Consider the following 16,715-nt stretch of genomic DNA (forward strand, 5'->3'; position numbering starts at 1 on the left):
CACATCCAATCTGCTGCCAAATGATATCAGCTCTACATCTGATATATCTTGTATTACGTTGTTTGTACCATTACTTGAATATTGCAATGGTCTCCTTGCTGGTCATTATCTCTCCATGCCTCTCCCTTGCTAATCTTTTTTATATCTTGCTATTAGACCAGGGGTCTCAAACTTGCGGCCCGCTGAACAATTTTGTACTGATTTTTTTTTGTTTTCAACTGCAGTGAGAAAAGTGTTGCGTAACAGTTGCCTTTTGTAGACCTGGTGCGGCCCCGCCAAACGGCTGTGATCTTGCTCTGCGGCCCACATGCTGAGTTGAATTTGAGACCCCTGTATTAGACTAACCAGTCTTAACTCAGAAGCCTAATGATGGTGATAGTGATAAAGATGACTGCTATTTATTGAACACTTATTATGGGCCCACTATTTCTAAGTGCTTATAAGCATCATCTTATTAAATCGCTATAAAAACCTGTGAGGTATGTACTGTAATTACCTGTATTTTACTAATGAAACGAAGGCCCAGAGAGTTGTGTTTTGTGAAGACCACACAGCTAAGAGACAGAGCTGGAATTTTAATCCAAGCTGTCTGTGTCCAGAGGTCAGGCTTTAAGTACTATACTGTTCTCCCTCACAGAAAACATCTTAACAGTACTCCATTTCAAACATCACTAGAGTACCTTTTAGTTGTACATTAAGTACTCTGTTGACCCCATCTCTTTTTATTCACTTCTGTGTTTTCTATTAAAACTGAATTCTTCAGTTCTTTATATATTTATACCCCTCCCTGTAAGTTGACTCATTCTGGTTTTTTTTTTTCTGCTTGCAATGCTATGTTCACCTTCTGCCTGTTCATCTAAATACAGTTCAAATGGCGTATTTTCCACTGGATTATCTGTTATTTATCTCCCTCCTACATAACATGTACTCCAAACTGCTCTGTGGCACTTGTCACTTCATGTTGGAATTACTCTGTTTTATCTCCCCTAGTAGCCTGCAATCTTATTGATTGCAGCATCTATGTATGCGTATACATGTATATGCATGTATATATACATGCGTATGTATGTATATATATATATATATATATATAGTCTACTGGAAAGTTCTGTCTGTTTCTATCACAAGTTTTGACACGTAAGCACATGTTTATTTGGCGCATGTGTGCCTCTCTATTTTTATCACTTAATGTATACATACTGACATAGCAAATTAACTAAAACAAAGTTGATTCACGTTAGTCTTATGTGTGAAGCGATAGTGTACCCATGGCTACTGATAAAGTTCATTTACACCACTGTATTGTATACGAATTTCAACAAGGAAGAAATGCTACAGAAGCATGTAGAAATTTATTGAAAGTGTTTGGTGAAGGTACAGTTTCTGATAGGACATGCAGAAGATGGTTCGAAAAATTTGAAACAGGTGATTTCGACCTTTCTGATAAGCCACGTTCTGGGCGACCATATTTGATCGATGACGATGTTGTTAAGACCATGTTGGAGCAAGATCCTTTTCTGACAACATCAGAGATCGCAGAAAGGCTTAATTCAGCTCAGCAAACCATTTCGGACCATATTCGGAAGATAGGATTGGTGCAGAAATATGTTATTTAATAAAGTTTATTGACGATAAGAAAAATTTGTATTTTGTTTTATTCCAAAATGGACAGAACTTTCCGGTAGACCTTTTATATATATATATATTTATTTATTTATTTTTGAGAGAGAGAGACAGGGACAGATAGGAAGGGAGAGAGATCAGAAGCATCAACTCATAATTGCGGCACTTTAGTCATTCATTGATTGCTTTCTTATACGTGTCTTGACCAGGGGGCTCCAGCTGAGCCAGTGACCCCTTGCTCAAACCACCAACCTTGAGCTTCAAGCCAGTGACCATGGGGTCATGTCTATGATCCCATGCTCAAGCTGGTGAGCCCACACTCAAGCCAGATAAACCCATGCTCAAGCCGGCAACCTCAGGGTTTTGAACCTGGGTCCTCAGCATCCCAAGCCATCACTCTATTCACTAAATCAATTAAGTAAAATAAAAAAAAAATACTAGTGAAAATGTTTATGATCTGAGGGAGTTTGTTGGAGACAATTTGTAAGTTTAGTTATTTTTTTATTTTTTTTTTCAATTTTTTTTTTTTTTTTTTAGAAAGGAGAGAGAGAGGAGAGAGAGAGGGAGAGAAGGGGGGAGGAGCAGGAAGCATCAACTCCCATATGTGCCTTGACCAGGCAAGCCCAGGGTTTTGAACTGGCGACCTCAGCATTTCCAGGTCGACACTTTATCCACTGCGCCACCACAGGTCAGGCCTGTTTTTATTTTTTTTGTTTTGTTTTTTTACAGAGAGAGAGGGATAGACAGGGACAGACAGACAGGAACAGAGAGAGATGAAAAGCATCAATCATTAGTTTTTCATTGCGTGTTGCAACACCTTAGTTGTTCATTGATTGCTTTCTCATATGTGCCTTGACCTCGGGCCTTCAGCAGACCGAGTAACCCCTTGTTGGATCCAGCGACCTTGGGTTCAAGCTGGTAGGCTTTTGCTCAAACCAGTTGAGCCAACGCTCAAGCTGGCGACCTCGGGGTCTCGAACCTGGGTCTTCCGCATCCCAGTCCGACGCTGTATCCACTGCGCCACCGCCTGGTCAGGCTGTAAGGTTAGTTTCAAGGTACTTCAATTTGATCTGTTTTATTGAACTTAAGACGTGTTTTTCACAAACTGAAACTTCCATTATTACATTATTTTTCTTTTTTAGTCTCCCTATAAATTGGTGCTGTTTTAGAATCAGAGAAATGTGGCCAATACAATAAATAGTGGCTTTTGTTTAAATAGCCTTTTGAACAATACCCACAATTAGATTTTGTTTATATTCTTAGAGGTAGGCTCAAGTCTTTGTAGGTTTTATGTTGTTATTTCTTATTTCATTGCTACTTAAAGACTTTTAAAATGAGAATGTAAGGAGTAAAAGTTTTATTGTTACTTTCCTAATTGGGGGAGGGATGGGGGGAACATGTTTGAATAAGTAGGATTTTTAAAAGTAATGTATGAATGCGGAATTAAATAAGTTGCAAGATTCTTAAAGTACAATATTATTTACATAAAAATTTAAAACATGCATAACAGTACATACCTTCTTAAGGGGGATGTATACATATGCTGTAATATTGTAACAGTATACAGGAGAGTCACAAACACCAAAGTCAGCATGGTGGTTACCTTTGGAGCAAGGTGTGTGGGGGGATAGGATGCAGGGGAGAGATCAAGAAGTCTCGACCATGTTTATAATGGTTACTATAACAATTTTTTGAATTTTATTTATTTACTTATGTATAAGTAAATAACTTTTACTATATTTAGGGGAAAAAGTAGGCCCTGGCTGGTTGGCTCAGCTGTAGAGCATCGGCCCGGCTTGTGGAAGTCTTGGGTTCAATTCCCAGTCAAGGCACACAGGAGAAGCGCCCATCTGCTTCTCCACCCCTCCCCCCTTCCTTTCTCTCTCTCTCACTCTCGCTCTCTCTTTCTCTCTCTCTCTCTTTCTCCTCCCCTCCTGCAGCCATGGCTCAAACAAGCAAGTAGGCCCTGAGCACTGAGGATGGCTCCATGCCCTCGCTTCAGGTGCTAAATAGCTCAGTTACCTAGCGATGAAACAGTGGCTTCAGTTGGGCAGAACATCAGCCCCAAACAGGTTGCCGGGTAGATCCCAGTCGGGGCACATGTGGGAGACTATCTCCCCGCCTCCCTGCCTCTCACTTGATAAATAAATTAATTAAGTAATAAATAACTAAAGGAAAAAAGTATCTAAGTAAAAGTAAGTCACTTAAAATGAATGAGAATTTTTAAACACTGTATAATTTTTTAAGGATGCACTTAGATCCACCACCCAAGCCAGTTTTAACCCAACCGAGGTGCTGGAAAGCAAAGCATATAGTTGTGCCCATCAAGCCAAGGAGGGCAATGGAGCCCAGGGCTCCCCTGCTCCGCTTGCTGGGGTCCACTGTGTAGTAACCATAGGCATGAAGAACTTGTTCAACAACCCAGGCCAAGTCCAAGCCAATAACTACTCATGGGTGGTACACCCCCCCACAGCTAGGAAAAATAAGAAAGGAGGGTACACTTCAAATGTGTTCTAGTGGGCTCACCTCAGTTGAAGAGGTGCCCATTTTCAGGGGCCATGCTGTATATAGTGGGATACTCTGCTTTGTACTTCTTGCAGGCCTTGGCCACGTTGATGGCTAGAATGAGCTGCCATAATGAAGCTAGTGGCCTGGGATAGAATCACTACCAGGCGTCCCCAAACTACGGCCCACGGGCCGCATGCGGCCCCCTGAGGCCATTTATCCGCCCCCCCCTCCCCGCTGCACTTCCGGAAGGGGCACCTCTTTCATTGGTGGTCAGTGAGAGGAGCACTGTATGTGGTGGCCCTCCAATGGTCTGAGGGACAGTGAACTAGCCCCCTGTGTAAAAAGTTTGGGGACCCCTGCATCTGTAGTACTTGGAGAGGATGGCCATCTTCACTTTGGAGCACCCCTGAAGGGCCGGTGTGGTTGCAATCTCTTTTATTTTATATTTTTTTAAATTTATTTTAGAGACAAAGAGAAACATTGATTTGTTATTCCACTTATTTATGCATTCCTTGGTTGATTCTTGTACGTGCCCTGACCGGGCATGGAATCTACAACCTTGGCTTATCTGGACAACACTAATCAACTGAGCTTCCTGGCCAGGGCTATGGTTTACTTTCTGTGCTTAGGTGGGTGGGTAGGTGTTTGTTACATTGTTCCCTGTACTGCCTTTCAGGTATTTGTACAATTTTTAAAAATGAGGAAAAAGGAATATATGTAGGTACATATTTATAATATAAAACTTCCATAAAAGTTTTTTTTTTTAGTTTAAACAGTACAGTTCTCCCCACCCTTAACTCCCTGCTTCCTAGTTTCTCTCCCAGAAGCAAACATTTTACTCCAAGTATCTCTGAGGCTTTCTGCCACGCCTTGATATGTAACCAGACTGTTCCCTTGGCTCCTCCAGTTTGTGTGTCATGTTCCCCCGGAGGTAGAGGAGGAGGACATTTGAGTACTGGAATCCCCGGCTCTGCTACTTACTAGCAGTGTGACCTTGGGTAGATTAACTCACTGCTGATTCAGTTTCTTCATCTGGAAGATTGAGAATTCCCTTTCTCATGGAGTTTTACTGAGAATTAAATGAGTGAAAATTGCTTGACACATAGGAAGCTCTATATAGTGTTAGTTATTTTTATTATATTAAATTTTTAAAAATTGAATTTAGAGCAAGAAGGAAGTGGGGAGAAAGAGAATGAGAGAGAAACATCGATGTATTGTCCCACTTATTTATGCATTCATTGGTTGATTATTGTATGTGCCCTGACCAGGGATCGAACCCACAGCCTTGGCATGTTGGGAGGACCCTCTAACCAACTTAGCCACCTCGCCAGGGCTATTTTTATTATTTTATCAACCACTCAGCTATCTGCTGCCCAAGCTACTGCCAGCATCCAGATAGCTAACCCCACACTCGAATCACTGACCTCCTTACCCCTTGGCCTCTCTGGCAAGTAAGGAAACTTCATTCTTTTTTTAGGATCTGATTTTTTAGAGGATGTTCTCCCAGCCCCCCAGTGATGCCCTGCATACCCTAGGTGCCTTCTCCCTAAAGCACTAGCGTTCTCTGCAGAGTTGGGGTGAAGAAGATGGTGAAGCACAGCCTTCCACCCCTCGGGAACGTCCTTGTAGTCACATCAGACTCTGCTGCCAGAATTCTTCTGCATGTTCTTCCTCGTGCATGATTTTGTCTCTGGAGACCAGTGCCCATTCTGCATTCTGCTTCCTTCATGACTCTCCGTATTTGTGTGTGTCTGAATCCAGTTAAGATCTGGGTTTGGGTCTTTCCCATGGGGCTCCCAGGCCCCATGCAAATCAGGGGATGTGGCTTAACATCTATTTTAAGGGCCTCTGACCTTACTGTGACTGATAAGTTTCCCAAACATTGTATGAAAGTTAGGAGGCCAGTGTTACCTAAGCACAAAAGGATTCCTAAGGAGCAGTGACAGCTCTAGCCCAGCCAGGACACACTGTTGTTTACATTTATAGTTAACATTTGAAGAGCAGTTTCAATTACTAGGTGCTTTTCACATCTCTCATTTAGCTCTGAGGCAAGGATCAATATCTCATTCCCATTTTTCCAGTGAGGAAACTGAGGACTAAATACATTGTGGTTACACAGATTTAAAAAAAAAAAAGGACAGACCTGTTTGATTTCCTGGTCAGGGCATATACAGGAGCAGCTCGATGTTCCTGTCTCTCTCCTTGCTTCTCAAAAAAAAAGAAAAACAAAGAAAAACAGGACAGATCTTTGTTTTGCTTCTGAGACACATACCAAGCTACCCCTCACCAGTTGAAAAAAAACCCACAAATATTTAGTTTCAGCAGAGCTGATACTGATTGTCAAATTAGGAGAATTTAATGTTAGCTAGGTTTGGGGTGAAATTAATGGTATAGAAACCTGTTGACCACTATGCTGTACACCTGAAACTAACACAAAATAATATTGCATGTAAGCTGTAATTGAAAATAAAAAAAATTTTAATTATTGAATAGCCCTGGCTGGTTAGTTCAGTCGGTTCGGACTGTCGTACCAAAACAACAAGGTTGCAGGTTCGATCCCCGGTGAGAGCATACATGGAAACAACCAAAAAAGGCACCACTGAGTGGAACAACAAATGCTTCCCTTTTACCTACCCTCTCTCTCCCTTCTTCTCTCTGTCTCTCTAAAAATCAATAAAAATCAAGCCTTGGCCGGTTAGCTTGGTTGGTTGGAGCACTGATCTGGAGTGCAGAGGTTGTCGGTGAGATTCCCCAGTCAGGGCACATATAGGAGCAGCTCAATGGTCCTGTCTCTCTTTCTCCCTGCCTCTCTCAAAAAAAATATTATTCAATAATTTCATTTAAATTTAGGTCTCCTTGTACTCTGTCGGTTTGTGTGAACTGTAGCCAATTTTGTTTAAAAATAATCTTTATATTGTCCTTTTTCTCAGAGCCACAATGGACACCGCTAGCCATAGCCTTGTCCTTCTGCAGCAGCTGAACATGCAACGAGAATTTGGTTTTCTGTGTGACTGCACAGTTGCTATTGGAGATGTTTATTTCAAAGCCCACAGAGCAGTGCTTGCTGCTTTTTCTAACTATTTCAAGATGATATTTATTCACCAAACAAGGTAAGGATGTGCTTGTGCAAATCAGAAGTTTTAATATTGTGGTATATCTGAACCTTACTATAACATCATTTGGGGGAATCTTTGTTATGGGGTCACCTTTAAGGAAAAAATTTTTGTAATAAATATTTTTTTACATCTTAGTAATTAAATGCAGTGTGAAGACTCCATGGTGGAAGATAAAAATAAAAACAATAATAGCTCACATTTATTGAAGGCTTATCCCATACCCAAGCACTAAGTATTTACTGATGTGAATTCTGTTGTCCATCCTATTAAGAGAAAAGAAAATGGAGACTCGGTTGTTATGTACCTTGATCATCCAGGATTATATTGCTAGTAAGTTTGATTCAGATGTAGATCTGTGCTCTTAAAGGTCTGTGCTCTTAATCACTAAGTTAATTTCTATTCCATAACACTTTTCATAGCAAGGTTTCAGTGTCATCATTCTACCCACCTTATATTCCATATTACAGTCAAAAGGTCATTTGTCTCAAATATTTTTTTTCAAAAAACTTTTTTGAATTTAGTTTACCCCAACATGATAGGTATGTAGTGGAAGAGATGAGAAGTGGTATTCAGGTTTTGAGCTAATGGCAAAGAATCGCTTAAATTCATCCTACGTTGAAAATTATAGAACACTCTGTTTTTTAAAGGAACTTACATGAAATATTTTGGATTCCAGCCTCAATTAACATTTCTTAAATTGTTCATTTATTCAACTGTTGATCGAATACAGTACTTACATCAGGCACTGTACTAGACCCAGTAACAGATAAATTATACTCCCTGCCCTCAAAAAATTTATAGCCTAATAGAGTAGTAATGCATATAAAGAAAATAATACCAGTGTAATTGATCTCTGTGCCTCAGTTTCCTTCTCTGTAAAACACTAGATAGTATACCCACCCATGGTGTTGAGAAGATTAAATGGATTAATAATATTAAAATGCTTAGAACAGGAGCTTTGCACTGTTAGCTGCTGTTATTAGTAATTAATGAGATAAGTTTATAGTAGAAATGTTGCAGAAAGTTGAGTAGAGTGCCAGCAGCCCTGTTTTGAGAAGGTTAGGACAGGTTTTCAGAGGCCCTGAATCTTGAAGGATCAGGAGCTGTTTTTCAGACGTAGAGGAATGTAAGTAGAAAGTTCACTGAAGGCAGAGGAAAGCATACATGAGAGCATGCAGATGTGAACCAGGCAGATCAGAATGATAGGAATGTATGGCACAAAGTGGAGAGGGGTTTGGAGTGGGAGACAGGTCATGGGTAGCCTTCTCGGCCATGATGCAGAGTTTTCTCTCTGACCTTTGGCAATGTAGAAGCTAGATTAGAAACACTGCCTTCACATCAGTCTTGTCTGAAAACTGTGAGTTGGTTCAGCCCTTATGGTTGTGTACCTGGCACTGTACTAAAGTAAATTCAGGAGACAGAAAGGTAGCAGCCTATTATCTGGTATCTGTTGAGCAACTGAAAATTCACAGTTAACAGAGCTCTGTGTTGATATAAAAAATGCCTCCCTGCCACAGACCGCAGCTCTCAGAGGCTGGGTCAGAGCTAAGTGAAACCCAAGAGGGAATCCCAAGATGTCAGGCCTTAAGAAATGGACTGTCTGCACACTGACACCAGTGCTTTCTGAACATTCACACACACTCTTGCTTCAGAGAAGTCAGTCCATTGACTGATTACATTGTTCCTTGGCATCCAACAGTTCCCTCAGGTTGTCTTTATCCAGTTTCTCAGGGTGTTTCCTGATTGGTTACTCAGTTATTTCCAGTTATTACCTGAATTCTAGATGTATGTGTAAGAAATGGGCCTGGGACTTATCTTAAAGCTTTTCAACATTATCCCTGTCTTCGTTTGTGATTTAAAGAGTATCGCCTGACCTGTGGTGGCACAGTGGAGGGAGCATTGAACTGGAACGCTGAGGTCGCCGGTTCGGGACCCTGGGCTTCCCTGGTCAAGGCACATGTGGGAGTTGATGCTTCCTGCTCCCCCCCCCTTCTCTCTCTCTCTCCTCATTATAAAATCTTTAAAAAAAAAGTAGTTATATTAGTATAGTTTGAAAGACAAAATAAGGTTAGTATAAATATTTAAATTGTAAATATTACCAATTAAACACACACCCTTTTAAAATTTTCCATATTTTTATTGTGATAAAATATGTATAACTTGGAGTGGTGAACACACAATACAGTATACAAATGATGTATGTAGAATTCCACACCTGAAACCCGTATAATTTTATTAACCAATGTTACCCCAATAAATTCAATAAAAAAGTATATAAAATAAAATTTCTCATTTTAACCATTTTTACTTGTAAGTTCAGTGCCATTAATTGCATTCACAGTGTAGTGCAACTTCACCATTTATTTCTAAAACTTTTCATCACCCCAGAAAATGTATCTATTAAGTAATAACTTCTCACCTTCACCATCACCACCATCACCATCACCATCACCACCATCACCATCACCACTATCTCTACCACCACCACCACTTCCACAAGCTCCTGGTTATCTCTAAACTACTTTCTGTCTCTATGAAGTTGCCCATTCTAGATGTTTCTTATAAGTGGAATGATACAAAACTCGTCCTCTTGTATCTGGCTTATTTCACTTAGCATAATATTTTCAAGGGTCAGCCATACTGTAGGGTGAGTCAGCACTTCATTCCGTCTTATGGCTGAATAATATCCATTGTATGTATATGCCACATTGTGTTTATCCATTCATCTGCTGATGGACACTTTGGTTGTTTCTACCTTTTGGCTAGTATGAATAACGCTATACTTAATGGTGGTTTATGGGTATTTGTTTGAGTCCCTGTTTTTGGCTCTTTTAGTATATATTCAATAGATTGTTAAGTTTTTTAAGAGTGTGGTACCTATTTTATTCATGATTTTTCTACTCTCTGATAGCTAGTATCACTTAGGAGTCACTACATAAATGTTGAAATCTGTTTCCTAACTTTAGGCAGTAGATTGGATGCATGAAGACTTGTTGCTGGCCCATAAAACTGGTATACAGTGAAAGTTTAAGCTTTTGTGACTATGTTTCATCAAGGCAGACTGCTAAGTTTGAACTTCTTAGAAAAAAATTGCTTTAGCCCAAGATTGTATAGTGTTAACTAAAAGGTTAGTTTGTTTCATTTTGTGTGGGTCTGTTTTTTGTCCTTAACAGTGAATGCATAAAAATACAACCAACTGACATCCAACCTGACATATTCAGCTATTTGTTGCACATTATGTACACGGGGAAAGGGCCAAAACAGATTGTGGATCATAGTCGTTTGGAGGAAGGGATTCGATTTCTTCACGCCGACTACCTTTCACACATTGCAACTGAAATGAATCAAGTGTTCTCACCAGAGACTCTGCAGTCCTCAAATTTGTATGGCATTCAAATCTCCACAACCCAAAAAACAGCTGTCAAACAAGGGCTGGAGGTCAAAGAAGCTCCTTCCAATAACAGTGGAAACAGAGCTGCTGTGCAGGGTGACCACACCCAGTTGCAGCTTTCTCTTGCTATTGGGCTGGACGATGGCACTGCTGACCAGCAGAGGGCCCATCCTGCTGCCCAGGCCTTAGAGGAACACCAGAAGCCTCCAGTGTCCATCAAGCAGGAGAGATGTGACCCAGAATCCGTGATCTCCCAGAGCCGCTCCTCATCCTCATCAGAAGTGACAGGCCCCACTTTCACCGAAAGTGGTATAAAAATTCACTTGTGCCATTACTGTGGAGAACGTTTTGATTCCCGTGGTAACCTAAGGCAACATCTCCATACCCATGTGTCTGGATCCCTCCCATTCGGTGTCCCCGCTTCCATTCTGGAAAGCAATGACCTTGGTGAAGTGCATCCACTTAATGAAAACAGCGAGGCTCTTGAATGCCGCAGGCTCAGCTCCTTCATTGTCAAGGAGAATGAGCAACAGCCTGACCACTCAAATCGAGGCACCGCGGAGCCTCTGCAGATCAGTCAAGTGTCTCTGATCTCCAAAGACACAGAGCCAGTGGAATTAAACTGTAATTTTTCTTTTTCAAGGAAAAGAAAAATCAGCTGTACCATCTGTGGTCATAAATTTCTCCGAAAGAGCCAATTGCTGGAACACATGTATACACACAAAGGTAAACCTTACAGATATAACCGCTGCCAAAGGTTTGGTAATGCATTAGCCCAGAGATTTCAGCCATATTGTGACAGCTGGTCTGATGTCCCTCTGAAGAGTTCTCGCTTGTCGCAAGAACAGTTAGACTCATCTTGTGCCTTAGGGTCAGAGCTCACACAAGAAAATGTGGACACTATCTTAGTTGAGTAGCAGTTTCTCCTTCAGAATTTTTGTATCAATTCCGACAAAATTGGCCCTGGCCGGTTGGCTCAGTGGTAGAGTGTCGGCCTGGCGTGCAGGGGTCCCGGGTTCGATTCCCGGCCAGGGCACACAGGAGAAGCGCCCATCTGCTTCTCCACCCCTCCCCCTTTCCTTCCTCTCTGTCTCTCTCTTCCCCTCCCGCAACGAGGCTCCATTGGAGCAAAGATGGCTCGGGCGCTGGGGATGGCTCCTTGGCCTCTGCCCCAGGCACTAGAGTGGCTCTGGTCGCAACAGAGCGATGCCCCGGAGGGGCAGAGCATCGCCCCTGGTGGGCAGAGCGTCGCCCCCTGGTGGGCGTGCCAGGTGGATCCCGGTCGGGCTCATGCGGGAGTCTGTCTGACTGTCTCTCCCCGTTTCCAGCTTCAGAAAAATTAAAAAAAAAAAAAAAAAAAAAAAGCCTGACCAGGCGGTGGCGCAGTGGATAAAGCGTTGGACTGGGATGCGGAGGACCCAGGTTCGAGACCCGAGGTTGCCAGCTTGAGTGGGGGCTCACCTGGCTTGAGAAAAAAAAAAAAGCTCACCAGCTTGGACCCGGTCGCTGGCTCGAGCAAGGGTCACTCAGTCTGCTGAAGGCCCGTGGTCAAGGCACATATGAGAAAGCAATCAATGAATATCTAAGGTGTCGCAACGAGAAACTGATGACTGATGCTTCCCATCTCTCTCCGTTCCTGTCTGTCTATCCCTCTCTCTGACTCTCTCTCTGTCCCTGTTAAAAAAAAAAAAAAAAAAAATTCCAACAAAATTCACATGCATTTTTTAAGTCATAAGTTATTTTCCTCCTCAAGGTCTATTGACTTTTACTTTACCATTTATCTATAGTTTTAATGTTGTATATATAAAGTCTCATTGTAAGATATTAATTCACAATTTAGAAATCAGAAATCTGGAATGTTAGAGTAAATAGTTTTTATAGAATTTCTAAGTTTTTCCAGGTTGTATAATCAGTAAAATCAAATTAATAGGAAGTAAATGAAATATTTTTTTATTGACCTTTTAAAGAAAAGAAGGGAGAGAGAGAGAGAAAGAGAGAAACATCATTTTGTTGTTCCACTCATTCACGCATTCACTGGTTGCCTCTTGCATGTGCCCTGACCGGGGATCAGAACTGCAACCTTGGCATATCGGAACATCGCTCTAACCATGAGCTAGCTGGCCAGGGCCTAAATGAGATATCTTAAAAGAATGTTCTAGACTTGTCACTTTTGGCTAATAAGCCCTTATGAGGATTATTTAAAACTATTTTCTGCCATATAGGAAATTAGGAGTTATTTTAATGCATAACTGTGTTATAATATATTAAAAATTCCTTTTAGGCATAGCTATATCAAATAATGAGTAGCTTTAATATTGTTTTACTTGCCAACTCTGCAACGTCTTTCTTACGTGCTGACCAGCAGAGGGCCCATCCTGCCACCCAGGCTTTGAAGGAACACCAGAAGCTTTTATTTATCTTTTGACAGTGTAAGCGTATTTTAGTTGAAACGAGAGAAAAGGAGAGCAGTCAGACCTAGGAGTCCTGCAGAGAGCGACAGTGAGACACATGCACGGAGGTGGGCACAGACAGGTTCCGATAGGTCTGCATACACTAGCACCCGTGTTCTTACAGGAGTCTAATGGGTTTTCTTAAAGACGTTAAGAACAATTTGAGGTTTTGTTTATTTTGGTTGGGTTTTTTTTATGACTGGAGATTTATATGAGTTTAAAAAGGAAAATGTTAAACTACATTTTATCCTTATACCCTCAGTGTCAGAGGATTTTGTAGGCTGCCCAAGTTAAAATTAATTTTTTAACAATCACTTGAAAAAGTAATTTTTCAGTGACAGTTTTCACTTTTTTTCTGGTCCATGAAACTAGCAGAGTAGATAAGAAACAGTGTCCTAGAACTATGTTTAAAATAAATGACAGATTTTTTTTCTGTGAATAAACTTTTAACTCCCTTTTATAATGGTGAAATTGATAAAACTAAAACCCTAGAAAAGTTAAAGCTGATGTAGATTCTGCTGCTCTGTGTAACTGCGCAATAGCAGATCTAACCTCACCACAAAGGATAGATCTAGATCGTTTCTGAAATGTTTATATATCTAATCCTACATAGTCAAGAATAACAGAAAGAAAGGCTTCAAAACAGCCTCATCTTTTTTGTATGCCACCCTGTTAAATGCTAAGCCTCACAGACATTTTTTATTTTATTTTTATTTATTTTTTCTCACAGACATTTTAATACATCTGATAAGCTTGGTTTCTGAGACTTAGAATTTAGCTACATACAGAAACTCTATTTAAAGTCCTTCATGGCCGCACTGAGGACAGTCCTGACAACTTCAGTTTTTTTGAAAGCATCAGAGTTCAGCCAGGAGGGAGCTCAGAGTAATCCAGCTGGTTCTAAGGGTGCACAGGTTGTCTCTGTAAACTGAGGTTAGCTGAATTATGAAGTGGTCATTTTTTCTTGAGGATTGATGAAGAAAACCATTGGGCGTTGTTTAAAACAGCAGTTTTTACCTTAGACAAGTGAGTAAAGCCTCCTGGGATCAAGACCAACGTGTGCTGAGAGCAAACTCTAGCTATGGGTACAGGGTCAGTTGTATTGGGAGTGGTCAAAATCAATGTGTTGCTCTTTGGGGTCAGAACTTCATCTAATCTTAAACTGAAGTCATTTAAGCAATTACTTTAACTCATACTACCATCAAACATTTCATCTCAGGATGAACACAAGTATTAACATTGATTTTCATATATTTTAGGCTATTCAGAATATATTCCTTAGCCATTATCAGGTAAAATTTTATTTTTCTCATTTTTGTTATTTCTCATGATTTTTCTGACTTTTCTCTATTCTTTACTACTTGCTCAGTCATTGGTTCTTGACACAAGAAGTTTGTAGCTAAAGGGTGTGTTTAGGAGTGCATATGAGTTGTAGGGTCGGGCAACAATTCAGGGAAGGGTCTGGAGAAATGGTAAGAGTTTGCTGTGGCTGATTTAGGAAGTGGAAGAATGTTAACTCCATTTTATAGAAAAACTCCCCCAAACTGGGTTCTGGAGAACCAGTAAATAGTGGTGTGGGGACTGACCCATTTAACATTTTTTTCCATTCATTCAACAGCTATATTTTAAAAATAACTGTTATAACTAACACTGCCCTAAGTGTATTTTTTTAAAGATATGACTTCTTACTAAGAAAATATACTTTGTATTAAAAAACATTCTTCCAGCTAAACCCTTTAGTTTTGACTAATCATCTGCAAAATGTAGCTAATGATCTTAGCCGTACAGAATGGTTTTTATAATTATTACCAAACTCTAAACATAAACACTGGAAATGCTATATGCACCTTAATCAGTGTATCAGGCAACTACTAAACAGACATTTCCCCCTTGGATTAGTTTAGAATTTCCTCTTCCCAGTTGTTACACATAGTTGTTTCCTGGAAGAAAAACAGACTATTTCAGTATTTGTCCTTATTAGCACATTATCAGAACTCAATATCTGATAAGTGTAGTCTGCCTTATAAGAAAACCAAAATTTCTTGATTTATATTGTATCTTTTGAGATGATTATTTCTTGCTCTGATATTTTGATTTCCCATCTGTAAAGTGGATATAAACAGTTCCTACCACACGGGTATTGTGAGTATTCGTATTAAAATTTTGTTAAGCTCTTAGTATTATTGATAAAAAACCAATTATATAAAGAAGACTACCTGTATTCCATAGTTAAATCTGTTAACTTCAGTATTCCAGCCCATACATTCTAGAATGTCTTAGAAGCAGTCATATACTATTTAATACTCAATAATTAATTGAAAAAAATTCTTATTATTTTTTACAACTACTCTAAAAACAACGATGTTGCCAGAACTCCTATTCTACTATAGTTTAATCATTAGTATTTTTCTTTAGATTTTACCAAGAAGAATATTAGCTCTTTTGCATTTTTGGGAATAAACCCTTGCCAATTTCATCTTTACTGAAAGTGCTTATAAATGTGTTGTTTACATCAAGGAAAAGGAAGAAAAGCAGTGGTGAAAATATTTTCATTCCTTTGATGTAGGTCATCTAAAGAATAGATGGGCACAAGAAATAGAGTGGGGGTGATAACACAGTAATTCGTTGTGTTCTACTAAAGTAGTGTTGGGAAGGCTTCATTTAAAACTGAAGGAAATACATATTTATCATAGAAGAAGAACCTGAAACTGTATAATTCCACTGATGTTGATTTGATTTGCACAGGCATATTCTTGATGTTGTAACTCAGATCCTTGATAAGTGTCGATTTTTTTGTAGATAAGAATAGGCCATATGAGAAGTTTTCATAATGTAACTTGTGACTTTATATGTTTTAAACTAAATGTAGCGCTATGGCATTTTATCATAATTAATTTTTAAATTCCTAGAATGAAATCTGTAAATGATTATTCTCTGCTGTACTTCTGTGTTTGTGTGGTTGGACTCTTTGGAAACTGGAGAGATTGCACAATCTTATACCTGGATGTCTTACATACAAGGAATCACACACTGATTTTTGTCTTCAAGACCTTGAAGAATCCATGGCGCTTCTGTAGGTATCTGTGTCATATTTGGTTACTTAGTAGAGGTTGTCCCAGTGCAATTGACGTTAATTGTTATCAACACTTCTGTTTTGTGTCAAAGTCATTTAGTCAGATTAGTTCACATATCAACTTAAAATACTTTCAAAGAAACTTGGATTTCAAAACTTGTGCAATAAAAAAGGCCCACTGAAGAAATCTTCAAAACACAAGTAACCCATAGCAAAATACAGGAGACTGAAATCAGTGATACATTGTTTGGTTAAACTCTTCTGCCTAATGTACTGTGACTTTGTTTCAGAAACATTCTTTTAGAGAGTTTTGTATGGAATGAAAACGGTGGATTTCATGTATTTTATCTGACAAATAAATTAATGTGACTTAATTATAAACATTATTTATTAGCTCAGCTTATAAAATTTGTTCTTATTTTACAGTAGTGACTGCCAGATGTCTTCCTAGTGTCAAGGTAAGTAGTGTCTGTGTGCTAGGAAACATTTTGGATATGTGACACAAAAATGTATCTTTGAGCCCAATTATCAACCACAGGCCAACTACAGTCTCT

The 16,715-nt window shown here is 39.7% G+C and overlaps 1 protein-coding gene and 1 pseudogene across 5 annotated transcripts in view; one reads left to right on the plus strand and one right to left on the minus strand.

Annotated features, from left to right (window-relative positions):
- Nucleotides 1-16,715, plus strand: part of ZBTB25 (zinc finger and BTB domain containing 25) — a 28,303-nt gene extending 11,588 nt beyond the window's left edge. For 2 of the 5 annotated variants that reach the window (XM_066388480.1, XM_066388481.1), the window contains exons 3-4: nucleotides 7,062-7,241; nucleotides 10,421-11,876. In XM_066388480.1, the coding sequence (XP_066244577.1) occupies nucleotides 7,069-7,241; nucleotides 10,421-11,555 (1,308 nt within the window). In that variant the 5' untranslated portion in view covers nucleotides 7,062-7,068 and the 3' untranslated portion in view covers nucleotides 11,556-11,876. Of the gene's footprint in view, nucleotides 1-7,061; nucleotides 7,242-10,420; nucleotides 11,879-15,997; nucleotides 16,113-16,587 lie in introns of those variants that run through there. The other 3 variants (XM_066388483.1, XM_066388484.1, XM_066388482.1) reach the window with 3 other exon arrangements.
- On the minus strand, nucleotides 3,847-4,519 carry LOC136377034 (glutathione S-transferase 3, mitochondrial pseudogene; annotated as a pseudogene).

Source organism: Saccopteryx leptura, chromosome 6 (genome assembly GCF_036850995.1).
Source record: "Saccopteryx leptura isolate mSacLep1 chromosome 6, mSacLep1_pri_phased_curated, whole genome shotgun sequence".
Lineage (NCBI taxonomy): Eukaryota > Metazoa > Chordata > Mammalia > Chiroptera > Emballonuridae > Saccopteryx > Saccopteryx leptura.